Raw genomic sequence first — 17,866 nt, forward strand, 5'->3', positions numbered from 1 at the left:
GGTTGCAAATATGAATCATTTCATGGACACAATTACGTCAGGACAGAAGCAAAAAAGACTGAAAATTATTTCAGCATGAATGCCTACTTCATTCTGAAGAACCAAGGTCAGCCTGAAATAACTGAAAATAGATTGACGAGGCAAATGCATCAGTATACAAAAATTGATACATAGTATATTATAATAGTTTAGAGAGCGCATCATGTATTCAAACTGTAGTACATCTATAAGTTATACAATTTATTAAAATGCGGAAATACATTCCATATTCCTTTGATGTGCCAGTCAAATTGAGTAAACGATTGACATTATAATGTGCATGCCTTTGTCTAAATTATATATTTATTGACTAAAAATGAGTAGAGATAAAAAAAAATGTTAAGAGCACAATATCACAATGAAGGCAACGACAAAATTGGTTTAATAGAATATCACATACATCCGTTCCTGGCATGTCATAAAAAGAACACTGTATAATGTCTGTATAGCTGGTGCGACGGTTTCATTGCTAATTTTGGACGATTTACTGTGACGCGTGGAATATTGTTGAATTTGGGAATACGACCGACTATAAAGTATAAACTAAAAGGTTTTCTTATATTTCCTTTAGTTTTCAATATTATTTGCCACAAACGTTACGGGGATTTAATATACACTGTTACAAAAAAGTGAGAAATATCGAATCGATTTTCATACGTTGTCGTGTGGAGTTCGTCAGTTTGCTAAACGAAATTGAAAAGCGGTGGGTTGCTCGATTGAGTTATTCTATTTCCTATTTAAGTATAAATGTATATTTATATGCAGGTTCCTGGCAATAATTATTATGTCATGTCCATCATTGACTGTATATCTAAACCATATAAAAATCCAAACTAAAAGTACAGTGATAAGCCGACAAATATATGCACAGTCTAACTTTCCTACACACAGAGAGTATAATATGTAATGTCTTTGTATAACGCACAAAATTCGGAAGACGTTCTAGACCTTTGGTAGCAGAAGTCATTGCAAATTTCTAGGACTAGACATAGACTTTCCGTTTTAATCATATATGAAGAGTTAAAGTAGACATGCACTACTTACTGAAACTCCACATAACCAGAAATTTAGGGGCCGGTTGTATAAAAGTCTTTACTACATTTTGCATGGTTAAATCCTAGTTAATCTCAGAAATACACGACTCTGATTGGCCAATTCTGTCCTTAACTTCAGTTAAAAGCCGTTAACAACTCTTTTATATACAACTGACCCCAGGACATTAATTACCATTAAAGTTCATAATGCCAGCATTTCGCAATCAAAGATGGCTGCCTTAGAATTATATATAAGGCACGAATTTAAGCAACTTCTATCTTAACATATTGCAGTTGCGGACTTCGATTTAAGACGGGCAGAAACTGAGTACTTTTATGAAAACTTTTTCATATTTTTATACTACCTTTAACAGGTTCCCCAATAATATCATTTCACCAACTAACCAGTATACTTGAAATATAATCGTTAGTTTCTGACTGAATGACATTAATGAAAGGCTACCGAGCAAATGGATAAGTATTTTCCTATCAGCTAAATCCTTGGTACTGTATAATGTTTAGCGTTAGGTATGTCCACATTCACCCCCCCCTGCTGGGTTACCGTTTCTGTTGTACGTACGTCATTGCCCCCCCTGCCACAAAAGCCGATAAAGAAAAGAGAACCTTCAGAACTATGTCACTACCGTTCAGCTAATGTACCAACCCGTTGTACGCTGACATCCCGAGTCTCTGATGCATTAGATCACGTTCATATGCTAAACATTACGTATACGAGTGTGCTCTTTAAAACAGACAAAGCATAAAAACATCTGTCGCTGATGACAATGTAATGATTCGAGGCGCCTGAGCTGAAAACATACATATTCCGCTATAATCTTCACTTGTTTAGAAATGCCCGGACGGTTCAAAATGATCAAACTTCCAAAGAGTTCACACACCAGAAAGATCTTAACGATCAGCGCCCTTCAAATTGTAAGTAGTACATCTATATATACCCGTTATATAAACTGTAAAGACTCAGTACCGACGCAAAAACATCGCAATATACATGCATGCTGCCAAATTTTCGATTGATCAAAACACAACTACAAGTTGTAAAATAGACAAGATAAGATGAATAATATAGAACACTAAAGATTAAAATTTAGAATACGGTATTGTATAAGCACAGTCGACTGCATGTAAATATTGTCTGGGAACATTCAACACGCGAAACATTTTGGTCTGGCTTTGAAAGTTTGCAAGTGAATCCGTGCCGTATGTTATCGTGAAAACGGATGAGAAAGCCGTAAATCATAATTGATTTAAACTAGAATCAATCAAAAGCTCACAAGATTAATAAACCAAGCATGTAGAAAACTCGAAACAAAATTGGTAAACATTTACACGCTTCATGCATGAACTATGCCCACGGTTTGCAGATCGTAGGCGGATGCACGAAGCAATGGCAATGAATTTGTGTCCATATATTGTGCGTATTGAAGAGAAAACTGTTAATTTGCATCTCACCGATGGAAGAAATATATATACATGTGAATACATATTAAGTACTATAGTCGAACTAATACGTTCAGAAGTTTAGCTTCCGCTCTGTCGATTTCAATTGTCTTCGATACGCCAGGCCGGAGGTCAATTTGATAATGTATTTTTGTATCCTGGAATGGGAGCTCCCCTGAAAGAAGATTCGCCGGTATCTTGCAGTCAATAAAGAAAATTCTATTAAACAGGAACAGGGTACTTATGGCGCCCCCCTATAGTGAAAGCCCACTTCGCTATGTCGCGCAGAATTTACCTCCGTGGACTTCAATATCGATTGCTCGATCCCGTATAACAATGGGGTTGCCTATCTTCCTTTGTAACCTTATATATAAATGCTTGCTGAAGGTTTATAAGACTATTGAATATATGAAAATTTTGAGTTACAGTTATATTGGCTGTTTCGTACGAAACAGGTGCAAAAATAGTGAATTCATGCTTTAATTGTGTATATTTTAACATTTGCTTTCCTAATGCCATGCAGTAATGGCAATGCGCGTATGCTTCGTTTTTGCAAATTGTCAATAATAGGGGTATGTGGGTGTAAAAGACGCCTTTATCTATAAGTTGGACGTGGGCGTCCCGTGTAGATTCTGGAGAGCAGCTGAGAATTAGTTGGAAAAAACGTTGAAAAACAACAAGCTTCATAGATCCCACTTCTCAAAATTTTCCGTATTCGTGTATCTAAATTATACAACTGGTTTTGGCAAAAGTGAAATTTATGTATAGCACTGTTTCTGTAAATACTTTCTCTCAACCGCTGGCTTTTGAAGATAATAGGGGGCTTTAGCATATGATAACGACTACGAGCTGTACAAGATTCTTTATTTTCGCGCCGAACTCTGCATGCCGTGCTTTTGTCAAACTCACAGTCGTTGGGCTTTAAATTGAATACGAAATTATTCTACTAACCCGTACTCAAAAGCTCCACTACTACAAGTTTCAGTGGCTGATAGAAAACAAACAACACTCAAGAATGCTGTACTCGTATACTATAGTCACTGCTAAAGTTCCTATATTAGCCTATGTTGTGAACGGTGTAAGGACCTCCGGCATAACGATTTCTTTCGTAGCGAAGTGATTAATATCTGGAACTTTAAATAATTATATACTGCAGTGCGAAATTAAACACTCATAACACCGAACTTATCATGTCCATGCATGATAATCAGTCTCTTTTTTGTAAAACATTTGTGGCTACTTCAGGCGCACAGTATTAGGTGCAGACTTGCTACAAGTTCACCTTTGCTTTGATCTTTGTTATTGTTTCCAATACGTATGTATAATATGTCATATTTGTGCTTTTCGAAGAAAAATTAAAATCGTTTATACTTTTTTAACTTATATTCTGAATAATTATATAGATTGAAATCATATTTATCAGTGAAAATTGAAACGAAATAAAAAACCCCGTCATATTATAATAAAATTGGCAGCAAAAACTTATCTAAACCAGCTTCTTTAGTACTATTTAGTCGCTATCTTGTTTTTCTCATGATTATTTTCTTTTCTCACGATTATTTTTCTCCCCGCCAATTTGTATATATAAATAACATAGTATTCTCGTCATACAGTTACTGATTATTCGAAGTCTGTTAAATTTTGAGAGAAATGTACACAGGAAATCTTCGAAAGCATAACTTTTGCAAAATTTTTAATCATTTTTAAAGTATTATTCAACTATAGTGGAATAGAAGTTTTTAGACTAGTCCAAACATGCAGTGACTGGATATTTTTTATTTTCTATTTTAGGCAGCTGTGATAATCGCTGTATGCTCTGTAATTGCCTACATGTCTTATAGTGGACTGTCCAAAGGTCGCTGGGCTTTTTTTATTTTCGTCTGTATCTTGGCGCTCTCTTATGCTATCTCCATGCCGATTATATTTCTCAAGAAAATACCACGAACGTTCCCTAATTGGAACTGGAACATCATGGTATATAAATTGTATTGTTATATAGGTGCTGTATATTTTAAATGTGATTGGTTCATTCGTAGTCACATGACTTTAAATAAATGCGATGTTTCCGGCCAGGAAAAATTGTGCCCGCTTCTTGTCAAAACGAAGTAAAGTGTTTTTTTTTTAAATGAAATTGTTGTGTAACATGTATATGTATAACTTGTCATTTTCTCTTCTATATAGTTGCCCATACCATCAGTAATACTAGTTGTACTTCTCCTGGCTGCATCCATCGCCATTTCGGTTCATGTTGATCACGGATGTTTGGAATACTGCGGTTTGGTCTCTTTTATCGCGGTAAGTAGACTTAATGCGATTCTCCATTACCGTTCGCTTCACCCGCGCGGGCGAAGCGGCCTTTGAAATTCTGCCATGCGACCCTAAAAAACAAAGCGCGCTTTACCCGCGCGGGCGTAGCGGACGTAATGGAGAACCGGACGCGATCGCCAACGCGACGAGATTTTAACGAACTTTTCTCTTTTCAAAAGCAACTCATTTTGATCCTGGTAGTATATATAAGGTTATTGATCATCACCTAACGATAGTATAACTTGACATGTCTGTGACCTATTAGCCCTCAAAACTTCCTTCCAGAGTGAGTTTATTACGCTTTAGAAACTAGAAATTCGCATCGCGTTGGCGATATTATGGTATAGTGCGCGTATGCATGTGTGTATGGCCAAAACGATAACTATATCGACGGTATCCAACTCGGTTATCTGGACATTTTAAGCCCTCTTTTATAGTTGAACACACTCTTCTGATCTACACTTTATTTTCTGCTTATTTTCAAATATTCTAGGCAATCGCGTTTCTTTTAACATTGCTCTTCTTGGTCGAGACGCTGTTGCTATTGAGGAAAGCCTTAAAGGATCGTGATTCGCGACGTGAATCCGCCATCGTCAACAACATGGAGACACAGACCGAAACACATACCGACTCACAGACATCCACTTCACAGCTATAAGACTGTCAGACAGAGCTACAGATCCGGAAAAACGTTGCTTACAGCTTACTGCATGTGTACTGTAGACCTAAGCGTTTGATTTGCCAATAGGAGCATGCGCAGAGAGTGGCTTAGAATCCTTAAATGCTTTCTACTTCCGCACGTCGCTGCAGGCGGCCTGGCGAAGAGGACAAAGAGCATTGGAAGTCATGGACTAGTTCAAAAACTAATAAAACGCTCAATTTCATTTGCATCATTCTTTGGTTATATAAACAAGTTCATTTACAGTACTGTCCAGAAATGGCCTAACAAAAACCGCGGTCCAAACTCCAACTCCAACCGCGGTGAGACGAGGTTGACCCTCGGCCTAACTTGTTTTGACAGACATTTCTTAAGATTTTTTCGATTTGGTTATTGTGTTGTCCTTCTCAGCCGTGTTTATAACATAACAATTCGTTCGGAAGCGAACGGCCACTGCGAAGGTATTTTTTCCCTTGCGGTCGTCTGCGATTTCTATCGATCAAGCGCAACCGCAGTGTTAGATTATTTCTGAACAGTACTGTAACATGCAGTACTTTCTTGATACTTTGTAATATAATATGCATGACGAAAGAAAGCTGGCTTTCCTACGATAGATTCATGGTTAAAGAAGTGATATGCATTCATGTACAAATGTTAAATATTCTTTCTTCCCGGCATAAATTTAATAGTAATCCCAAATATAAGGTGTCCCGATGTTAGCTATCAGTCGATAGTTGATATAGTTCTGATACTTTCATCTACAGTGCACGCAGATATGACAGATCGAGTTAAAACAGGTGCATGTTATTCTGAATGCAACTTTGGTACGAATAGATTTATAGAAGCGTTATGAAAAGCACATGCAGCAATCCAGACAATGAATCATAGAGCAGTCGTCCTTCAGTCTTGAACTGAGATTTCTTGATGCAAACAGTCCTTTGAAGTGAAATAAAGTATAAAGAATATGGATCGTTCCGTGTAATTCAAACTTCAGTCAGACCGTTTGCGCCAGGCAAAATTTCGCGCGTGGAGCGAAAATTCCTGTGTTAGTCCTTATACCTTTAACACAGAACTGATTGTGAAAATGACGAATCTTGTATTCGTACTCGTAGTCTTGGCTAAAGCTTCCTAATGCAATATGATATGGGCAGCCTATATTTTAATCAAACTTGATGAAACTATAGAGTAGTTATGTACCTAATTGCTCAATTATTTAACACCGAAATATTGCAGCCGTATGAAATTGGATTTCCTAAGGAATCATCAATCACTGTGTATTAGAAATCTGACCTTTAGGTCCTATAAATAAGGCCTATATATAATAATAATCAGTTGCTGTTTTCTATACGAAGATACATACTTCACGCTCAGGCAAGTCATATAGTATTGATATTTAGTCTCAATATAATCAGCGTCCCTTCTATACGAAAATCTATATTGGCAAAAACCCGGTGAAATTTTTACCACGAATCCAACGTTGATATTTATACCTGATATTATCATAAAAATATCAACACCGCACCAAATATTGTTTATGGTAACACCGACGATATATTTATTTGTCACAATATGCACAAGATTTTGTCAAGATAGTTATCACTCTGTTTAAAAGTAACATATGGCTCATATTCTTTCGAGATTTGAAGGGCTTTGTTTACCGCCGGTTATTGCGAGCGAAGATTCCGAGTTAATAACGAGTAAAGATCCATCAATTGTTCATATTATTGCCAATGTGAATGCTTTAAACGCATTAACCCGACCATTTAACGGTGACCTAATGCCAAATTTGTAACATTCCTATGACAATTTTAGACTAATCTTGATGACTGCATATGGTAAAAAATTAACGTTAAGAAGTGTGGAAATACGACATTAGTTATAACCCTGTATAAAAGATCGCATTACTAACTTAAGTGGAAGAAACGTCGCCGCTATAACAATTTTGCATAGTCTGTCGAAAGATCTCGCAAAGGCAAGAGTATTGGTTTTGTACACAGCAGATGTCAGCTTACAGTAAGACGAGTTAAACTATTCACTTAATTGAAGAGGTTATCAATTCAGCAATAAAGAAAATAAAAACCCAGACATGACAGGAAGGTAGGCAATTTATCTATGGGCAAATATTTGGCAAAGTATTTAACAAGTCTCGGTTACTTTAGTGGTGTTTTACGCGTGTACACAAAGCGAAACTTCAAAGCAATGGCGTCTGAAACTTCAATTGTTGATGTAAAGTCATCGTTCAATCAATTCTATTAGTCGACTGTATATAGTTTTTGAACAAAACAAAAGCTTTGGTACCTGTAAAAAACTGTTGCTATGGTTTGTATCAAATCTGTTTGTCGCGAGATTTATATCGAACAAAAGCATCTTCTCAGGATGAGAAACTATATGAAATAAATGTTGACTCTTCGAAACATATTCTGTTATGTGACCCAAATTTCACGTGCTAACCCTGGTTTGGTATTTTTTAAAAGTTCTCAGGAGTAAGCCGTAAGGACTCAAATAAATTGTAAAATTGACATTCTGGAGCGGTTCATGGACAATGTAATATGAGTAAAATATGCTCTTGAAACACTTGGCAACAGCTCGATCATATAAAATATAACATGGTGCTGTTAAGTCTTAACCTAAAACTACGGGCCTTTTACGAAGAAATTTAAGGACTGTGACAGAAAATCGATTTGATTTGGATTTGCCATCATGCATTGGACTGAAAGTGTTATAGCCACTAAAAATAAACGTGACTTACCAATTGAGTGTTTCAGCGCCTTTTTAGCGAGGCTCGTGGCAAAAATCAACCTTTGGGACCCTTTCCTTTTGGACCAAAGTAATTGCTCGACCTCTTAATTTTACTTTGTGTCACATCTATTTACCTCATATTTGTGGAGCCCCCGACCCCCCGTTTGCCCAGCAGCCCGAGCTCTGAGAGGTCTTTTGAAAAATCAACTATACCTGCTGCATATAAGCCCCATTTCAACTGAAACCTTGTTTTATCAAAAGCAAATTTTTCAATGCAAGAAACATATTTTCCCAACAGAAGACGTATTGCAAAATTGACTTAGTTGAATCGCTTCGACAATCCTGCAGGAAAGTGACAGTTTTCGGCGTTCAAAAAACTATTTTAAACGAGCAATGATGAATGACATCATATCATGTTTAACTATTGATATAGGAAGTACAAGCCATGTGCGACGATGGTTTTAGACAAGGGTCTTAACTACATAACATCCACTCCTGGCATTTTAAAGATTTTTGAGTTTGTAAGTATATTTAAGTGCACGCGGGATAATTTATCATGCAAGCCTTATATTTATTTCTTTAACTCGAGCACAAACACGTTTTGTTAAGCCATCAACCATCTTTTTTAACGATGTACAAGTTTATCAAAGTTAGAGTAAAGTCTATACACACCTAAAAGTTCAATTTTTCACCCTTGTCAGTTATTTTGGAAACTTTTACTGCCTTTCGACAATCACTTCCCAGTCGAATTACGTCGAGTGAATGTTTTGACGCCGTTGATGACGCCATGCTATCGTGGTTTATAGCCAACAGTATCACAGAGGAGAGATGGACAGAGAGTCGACTCGCGGCTCCACGCGTCCCCACTTTTTTACTCGCGCGCGCTATTTTCTTTAGAAAGCCCAGGGATGATATGCTTGATGAAAATTTGATCAAAAAAGTTTGAAAAATGACTGAAAAAGTATGTAATCGAACGGCAACTCTGCTTGAGAAGTAAAGATACATAATTATGAATGTTTTCAGTGAATGTTTGTATCATCAAATGGTGCTAATTATTAAGAAACTGATATCCTCTGCGAGTTAAAGTTATATCACGCCTAAAACTCTGTTTTGTTTTGAAATGTTTTGCTATGTATTTTGTCGATATTTTAAAATTAAAACGCGAATTTAGAAGTATTCTTTGAAATTCGTCCTATATTGTTATCTCACAAATATGCAAACACTCTGCCTGCTAGTTGACAAACAGTAAAAAGCAGCTCTGTGTACGTTTTACTTTGGCAAACACAATTTGACAATTCGGGTAAAAATATGGCAGTCGACAAGGGTAATCAGAACTCACTTACAAAACAAGGATTTTAATATTGCTTTTAAAAACAGCACGATCATTTAAACCGAACAAAACAAACAACTCACCGTTCATCTCCAAAATTTTAGTCCAAAAATGGATATAATCCGACCAAGTTCAAAAAAAATCAATTTTTCACCTATCGAACAGCGTTTTTTCTACACTTTTGTATTGAAATTTGGCCGAAAGAGCTTACCAGAAGAGAATCGGGTGGTTGCGTGGCGCGTGGAAATGACGTGAGAATGACGTGAATATTAGGCAAAACTCGGGGACACTCGTTTCAACATTAAATCGGAAGAGTCGACTCTCTGTCCATCTCTTCTCTGTGACAGTATTTCAAATATTTTAGATTTTTCTGCTGGTATCACTGGCGTGTATCACAGGATTTATGAAGCCTCTAAATAACATCAGAGGAACTTGGAATTTCTTCCTTTTCAGCATCGCCGTGACTTGGGTTTTGACAATGGTCTCGTTTCTATTTTTCACTCTTGGCGGACATAAAAAGTTTCCTTCCATGAACTGGGTGCTTGCGGTATGTGGTTTAACTGATAGATCATGCTTACCAAAGACAAAGTAAATGGTGAAAGCAAGCTGTTTTAAAAAGCATACCCTTAAAAATTTTGCTCGCTGTGAAAGTGAAACATCCAATGTGGTATAACAACTGCCTAAAATAGACAAAACACTTCTCGACTTTTCGATCTGAGGGCCTTCGTCAGGAGAGTTAGTATGATCACTGATAGTTCACTATCATACTAACTCTCCTGACGAAGTCCCTCAGGTCGAAACGTCCAGAAGTGTTTTGTCTATTTCAGGCAGTTGTTATACCACATTTAATACTAAGTTGTTTAAAGACGCTGCCACGCTGCTCCTTGGCTATATAGAAAACTATTAAGTTGGAAGTTCCACCTATATATATATTTATATGATTGTCCGTAATATTCTTCGAAAATACTCTCCCTTTTTGTAGATTGCGATAATATATTTCATATTCACTATTCTGCTGCTAATTGCGTCCGGAATACTCGCTGACAACGCCAGATCGTATAAAGTCTCAGGTCTATGTGACACGTGGAAGGCTGGGAATAAAGACATCGAGTGTAACATCCTTGTTGTCGCTGTGGTACGTATACGTAGGTGATTGACTCCGGTGAACCCTGGTGAAGACTGGAACGCTAGTCGCTAGCTCTTTGACTTTCCCTCATTAATGAGTCAAGGCAAGATGGCGGATCACGAAGCCTTTTTTGTAGGTATGATCCAGGCCTCTGGCGGAAATCTCAAAGAAAAATCATAATTGCTGCCATTTTACCTACGAAATTTCCGCGTGGAGGCCTGGATCATACCTACAAGAAAGGCTTCCTCCGCCATTTTGGCTTCACACTTTCGGCGGAGCTAGCGTTCCAGTCTTATTTCAGTTCACTGGATTGACCGCGGTGGGACAATTGGGACCATTCGATCCATTGGGTCTAATGTCTTCGTTTTCACAGTCTCTGGGTTCAGATCAAAACCGGAAGCCAGAAATCCTGGCCTGCGGTTTGTTGAACGGCCGCGCCCCCGGATTGGGTAGAATTGGTGTTGAGTGGGGCGATATGTAAACCAATGTTTTGTACTGGAAATTCAAGCAATAGCCAGCTTCATAGGATAAAATAATGCAGAAAATCGTCCAGGCCGATGACCTGTCTTTACGATGTAATTCTAGCCACGTTTAAACAACCTGCACTGAGGAATGACTTGGAGTTTAGTAGCGACTGTTCACTTTACCACCCTGTTTCATCATTTTTGTTTAGATTTTCGCCTTCGCTGCTTTCGTGATGTATTCTTTGGATACTTTATTTCATTTCTGGTTGAGCATAGTCGCTGAACCTGATGCGAGCGATGAGGAGACTGCTGAAATAGAACCGAAAGACGAGTCCCAGACAACAAACGGCGCCCTCTAGGATCCGCCAGGATCGTCAGTCCACGACGATATTTAACATAATAATATCTGTGTTGTGAACTGAAATGTTTAATTGATCCCAAGCGTTCGACTGTATATCAATGTGAAAAATTTCTATTCGGTGTGGGATGAAGATAAAAAATATTTTGAAAATACAAAAGCAACTGCTATTCAAAGAAAATCCGGCAAATCATTTATGGCGGCAAAATTATATTTGTTCTTTCATTTGTGTCGTAAAGTTTCTTAAATGTCTACACCCATGCACCAAATAGAGTCTTACAATAGCTTCAGTTTCATATACATGAAGTAGAACGTTCAGTCATACAATGAATATTTCTCCTCATAGCTCGGAAAACCTAAAAATATGGGTTTTTAATCTCCCTTTCCAGGGCTATAGTTAATTAGTTTGGCCGACATGGAATTATACGGCAGTATAAGATTGCGACATTGTTTAGAACTTAGAATTAATTTTCGATGCTGTGTGATTTGTAACTTCGTATTTACCGAATGTAAAAATATTTTGACTATGGCAGGTACTCATTTTTATTTAGAAGTGTTTTTTATTTTTAACGGCAAACACTGGCATAATATAATATCGGGTAAAAAGTAATATTGTATGTAAATTCAGTTCTTTGACAAGTTACAAAAATCTCCTGCCGGGCCTGCTTAGTTACAAGTTATAAACAGTGTGATAGATATATCTACGTATTCATTACCGCGCCCTAAATCTTGCACCTTTGATCGTCTAAAGTTGGAACTGACAGATATTGATTGAAAGGTATGGACATAAGATGCAATGTTTTTTATCAGTAACTTGTACATGCATCGATGCATCGTAACAAATCTGTGACAGACTTGTCGGCTCATTATTAATGTTTATACTAGCCCTTTGAAGAGGGACAAGCAGACAGGGTACATAGTAATAAAGTTTTGTAATGAATTATCGAATGCGAAAAAGGGACACCATACAATAGTAAATAATTTGCCTTTCCATTACTAAATACGACAAAGACTAGCATGGCTTGCATGAGAATGCCGATAATAGCCTTTATTTCAGATATTTTATTAAAATTCTATAATATACGGACACGTCGCAACATGAAACGATTCAAAAGTCCGCTCTGTTAGTGTTAGTTACAGAATAGATTGACAATTTGACACCTAGATTGGATATAGCAAGTAGTTTAGAAGCAAATTCTATTTTAAGGTATTCAGAGCATCAGTTTTTTATTTTTTGTAAAAGTTTTTACACTTTCAAGCAAATGAGAGAATCCCGTATCGACTTTTTCATAAACCAACCGTTTTGTTTCCTTAGTGCAGTTTCCTTCTGTGTAAAATTAAGCTAGGGTATATAGCTAATATATGATTTTCGACCGGCTTATTTTCAACCAGAAGTTTTGAGCTGAACTGCCAAAGCCATAGCGCAAACACTTTGGCTTTAATCACAACGATCACAACAATAAATCCGTGATAATGAGATCGGAACTCGTTTCGCTTGCTTTAATCAGTATGATACATGACAAAGGCCAAATCTGCATGTCGCCAGTTTCAATTTACGAGCAACTATATGTATATAAGGTGCATATGCTTCCTTCCTGCAATGCCCAGAAGACTTTAAATATTTGCTTTAGAAGCATACAAATAAACAAAGAAAAACCAGTCAAAATAGCGGTCTTTTTAGAAGCCAAATTTATTATGCATTTAGGTGAAAACTTTCGTTATTGTTTCGTTATGTCGGGCTCGTTATAAATAATATAGCAACCGTATGTAGATGGAGAAATTCTGTTATGACGACGGCGATTTCCACCTGTTATCAGCCGTTGTATATAAGTTACCGACTGATTTTAATACCGAATATTCATTTCTACATACAGCACGTTATATAAACTAGTGCTTGCCTCAAAATCGAAAAGCCAGCTATATAGCCAAGGTCAGGATCGAAGGCCGAAGGTTCGATGCCTGTCGGTGGGCCCAAGTTTCATATTTTGGCTTGATCTTAGGTAGAATTATACTAACATTACCTCCACCGTTAATCTGCGGATTAAATAAGCCATGCAAACATCTACATTATTGAAATACGGCTTAACCTATCACGGCATTTCGACATTGACTGCATGATTGGCGGCAACTAAAACAATGTAGTTCAAAAGAGTTGCCACGTTTATTAACAATTTTTTTTTTAAGAATTAGGGAGAACTATATATGATGCATTTGCCTAGAGCTTAAGCTCATATTTTAATGTCAATATGGAAACCTGCCCAGATTATTAATATTGCCGGAATAGCTAGCCTCTTTTTAATGCAACGAATCAGTAATCAGGTGATCGAGAATTATTTCCGCAAGCGTTGCCTAGCTACCATGCAGCATTCAGCAAACGATAGCGTCTTTAGAGTTTGTATTGAGTGCTTATTGGCGTTGACTTATATCAACAATCGTGGTCTTCCTGATCTACACATTTAACTGTTAGCCAGGATAGTTGCAACTGTGAAAAAAGGTGATCGCGTCTTCCCTTTTCAATTTCCAGGCAGAAGATATGGGACAAATCGAAAAAGGCTTGAACTACTTAAAATCTATTCCATTTATTCTGAAAATAATTGAATTCGTAAGTATTGGCACTTTTGCATCTCTTTTTCTCGCAGATATTGTCTATATAACAGAATTAGCTTGTGGTGTACATAAATGGCCTTAAATCAAAATGAAAACAAGATCTAGATTCCTCGAGTCGTATAGCTATACCGATAAGTCGAGGAAACATACCTGAATTCGTCGAAGATCGTAGCCTTTATCTCGCTCAAAAGAGCAGCAGGTCTCATGCATAACATAGCAGGCTTCGGTTTTAGACTGTCCATGTCCTGCATGAATATTGAATTAATTGTAATACTCAATAGAGCTAGCGGAATCATGCATTCTCTGAACGTACGAACATTTTTCGGGGAAAAGGAGATTCGACAAATATGTTGTATTGCATTTATCAAGCACCGCTCGAACCCGATGATTGATCATGCATCTGTTTTGCTATACATGGGTATATATTGACGGGCAATGAAAGCAAACACGGGCAGGCGCTAGCGGCATTCGTTGTCAGTAGAAAAAGTTGGCCAAGATTTCGGCTTTTCCGCCCGTTATTTTATTATCTTTACTGTTTGAGACTATGTATACATGTAATGGCGTTGCCATTCTTACACCTTTCGCTTGTCATGGCAACGAGAGGATTTTTGTACACAAGACGCCCAAAGCTAAGGTCTTACACTTGAATTTTAATACCATTTTCGGTGCCATCTTCTTCTCTAGATAGATGGAGAGTTAGGATTGCTTTGGGCGGGTTGTACGAAAGCTAGGTAGCGCTGGTGGTTTTTCTATCGCTCTATAGAAATTATACGCTGTTCGGTATAAGTTGATTAAACCTTATATAGTATTCTTAACTTGGACTAATCAAGATCCTCTTTGATAAGTGTTAGCTCCAAAGCTGTAATATTATTGTTTTTCAGCATTTTTACATCAATTGAAAAAATCGCTATCCGGTTGATCATATAGCGCTACTATTAATTAAACAATAAAATTACAGCTTTGGAGCCAACAGTTATATCAAACAGAATTCGCAATTTAGGAAAACTAAGTGTTAACCCGGGTTATACTCGATTTCCGGGTGAATAGCGCTATTCAGCTTTTGTACAGGCAAATTCAAGTCTACTTTTCGCGCAGTGCTGGCCAATCCAATCTTTCTTACTTTTCGCCCCTCAACGCACGAAAGCCTGGGTATAGCCTGGCTGCATGATCTTGCCATTCATTGTCTCTTATGAATTTTGATGCCGAATTTTCACGTGTTTAGATTGTGCTACTGATTGCATTTGCCCTGGCTGGACATTTTATGAACGAGGCTGTGACTAATTTCTTCGCTACCTTCGGTAAAAAAGGGAATATCGAATTCTTCTTATTCGCGACGATTGTTGGATGGCTCATTGCAATAGTTCTACCAATCCTGTTCTTCATCGGCATCCAGGAGAAAGTCTCAGCAATACCATGGACACTTGTCGTAAGTAATAAGAAAGAGAGCATTTACAATTATCCTCCCTTTTGCCTCGTATTATGAAGCTTTGGTTCTTTCTGATTAGGATAATCTTAAAAGTCGTCGAAATACTGCTTGCGTGAAATTTATTCATAAATTGAGAAACGCTGAACAACTTAATAATAATAACTCACTCTCTTACATTCTCGATGGAAGGAACTACCTTGCATGGTGGTCATAATTATAAGTTAAGATATAAATCATCAACGAGACCCTTTGCGAACACCGAACGATTCAAAAACTTTATAACTGTTAAATATTTTTAATATGTTTATATTTTTCTTATATGTTGGACATTAGGTTCTAATTATTCATTCCGTGTAATTCAGTTTCTACTGCAATACGGTTTATTAAACATGCACTATTATCATTATGGTTCTTCAGTTTCCGAACAATGAGATAGACCGAAATAGTGGCGATTGTATACTTCCTTTTCAATACCACTGGACTATACCGTCCTGAAACCATCCCCAGCAGAAAAAAAATCCTTTCATACATAGAAAAAAATTCCAGAAACCTTGGATCGGTGAACTAAAAAAATTCTGGAGTCAAAATCAGAATCACTTTAGGCTCATAAATAGTTTATTCCATCATCTTCGACTGAAATCCAGCAGCTGTTTCAGGCTTCAAAGTCCGTTTGCAAAATTAACAGGCGATAGTTCATTAAATCTTAATGATATTGTTCACATCGATGTATTGAAGCACGAAATTTTGGTAAAATTCTCTTAAACCGTCCAGTAAAAAACCTAATAAAAAAGAACCAGTTAAAGAGTTCTGTTTGCAGTTTTTAGGAGTGCAATAGCCCGATTCAACTTACAATCCGAGTAAGTAAATGAAGGACAGCACCGAATAATCTGTACGGTATTATTCTCTATTTAGGTCGCCATTCTTTCAGCGGTGTGGGCAGTGCTTTTAATCATCGCTTCTTCGTTATTGGCTGCGGCAGCAAAACATTATGAGGACAAAGAGGGGATTCGTGGAAAATCTGTATGCGAACTACTGGATGATGCCAATGAGGATTCACAATGTGGACAACTTATTGGAGGAACAGTAAGAAGCATAATCTAGCTTGTTTACACCTACACAAATTACACTTGCCGTCAGTTTTACTGTGATTATATAGTCTATGCAAGTGGCGGGTAGGGGTGGTGAAATGTGTGTGTATATGTCGGGGGTGGGGGGAAAATGTGTGTGTATATATCAGGGGGGAGTGTTGGTCCTCCATCTGTTTCTCTTCCCCGTTTATCTCACACCATAGCTTATCTGTCATGGAAAGTGCATTTAACGGTTCGCCCACTCAGTTCCAGCCTTTCTATCAACTCGTATTCAGATTTGAACTCGCCCTTTTCTTTTCCGAAATCCGAATATTGTAAATACTCCTTACCAGGATGCATTCGGGCATATAAAAGAGTCTAGTTTAACTCTGACCCAAAGAATATTAACATATATACACATTGCGGCTTTTTAGATACTGGGTTTCATCGCCACAGTGCTGTACGCAGTTGATACCATCATCCATGCCCGCATGTTCATGACAGGGGCTTCCAGCCCGCAAGCAGGTGGCGCTGTTCCAGCGTAATGAGTGAACAACATATCGGCTTCAAAGAGGAACATCGTCAACACAGGCAGGGAATATTTGACGAAGAACTTGTATATATCGTACTTTTGAACTTCTTTACGAATATCTGTTTACTGACGTTAGTACGCATGCTTCATAAAAAGAGAACCGACCGCTGAGCTCTGAACGAGTGCAGCTAGAGAAAGCCGTTTTTGTTTACAATATATTTTCGCAAAACTGTAATCTTGGTTAGAATGAAAATTTAGGTATTTAGATTAAATGGAATAAAATTGATCGAAAAAACCATGCTGTCCGTTTTTAACCACCCACAAAACGCTGAATATATGACGAGATATGGTTTGAGTGAAACCTTCATCAGTTTATCTGAAAATTAACCGGGAAACCGCAAACGAAAGGCTTTGCTAGAAACTTGGAAGTTCAGGTCACCCTTATATTTCGAAACTGAGGGTCCTTTCTTTCCGGCTATAAAAAAGTGCCCATGAAAGTTATCTCTAAAGACATTGTCCAAAGCCTTTTAATTCAAAGCATCATATTCAGTTGAAACGCACGCGGAACATATTGACCTCAATAGAAACAACCTGTAATTTTAAACTATGATTTAAATACACATGCAACCTGTTGAAAGAAAATATTCAGTCGTTCCGCCATCTACGACCATAATCTTGTAGAAAAAAAATATAATTTTTCAATGAATCATTTAATGTCACT

General features: G+C 37.4%; 3 protein-coding genes across 4 annotated transcripts; all 3 read left to right on the forward strand.

Moving 5' to 3' along the window:
- Positions 1-474: 474 nt before the first annotated feature.
- LOC114517061 lies at positions 475-6,455 on the forward strand. The gene is made up of 5 exons (XM_028536703.1): positions 475-742; positions 1,924-2,006; positions 4,323-4,505; positions 4,713-4,826; positions 5,332-6,455. Exons 2-5 carry the CDS (start codon positions 1,926-1,928, stop codon positions 5,494-5,496), a joined length of 543 nt encoding a protein of 180 aa, XP_028392504.1. The 5' UTR covers positions 475-742; positions 1,924-1,925; the 3' UTR covers positions 5,497-6,455.
- Positions 6,456-7,410: 955 nt separating this feature from the next.
- LOC114517315 lies at positions 7,411-12,099 on the forward strand. Its single transcript, XM_028536997.1, has 5 exons — positions 7,411-7,593; positions 8,669-8,756; positions 9,930-10,112; positions 10,548-10,700; positions 11,365-12,099. Exons 1-5 carry the CDS (start codon positions 7,583-7,585, stop codon positions 11,512-11,514), a joined length of 585 nt encoding a protein of 194 aa, XP_028392798.1. The 5' UTR covers positions 7,411-7,582; the 3' UTR covers positions 11,515-12,099.
- A 107-nt stretch (positions 12,100-12,206) lies between these two features.
- LOC114517316 lies at positions 12,207-17,475 on the forward strand. 2 transcript variants are annotated; one of them, XM_028536999.1, is made up of 5 exons: positions 12,207-12,291; positions 14,038-14,115; positions 15,343-15,546; positions 16,459-16,629; positions 17,048-17,475. In XM_028536999.1, the coding sequence occupies exons 2-5, from the start codon at positions 14,047-14,049 to the stop codon at positions 17,156-17,158; spliced, it is 555 nt and encodes a 184-aa protein (XP_028392800.1). In that variant the 5' UTR covers positions 12,207-12,291; positions 14,038-14,046; the 3' UTR covers positions 17,159-17,475. The 2 variants fall into 2 exon arrangements, with proteins under 2 accessions (XP_028392800.1, XP_028392801.1); XM_028537000.1 differs by lacking the exon at positions 12,207-12,291 and having other exon boundaries at positions 13,740-14,115.
- The last annotated feature ends 391 nt before the right edge of the window (positions 17,476-17,866 follow it).

Source organism: Dendronephthya gigantea, unplaced genomic scaffold (assembly GCF_004324835.1).
Source record: "Dendronephthya gigantea isolate DGI-Jeju-01 unplaced genomic scaffold, DenGig_1.0 000007F, whole genome shotgun sequence".
NCBI lineage: Eukaryota > Metazoa > Cnidaria > Anthozoa > Malacalcyonacea > Nephtheidae > Dendronephthya > Dendronephthya gigantea.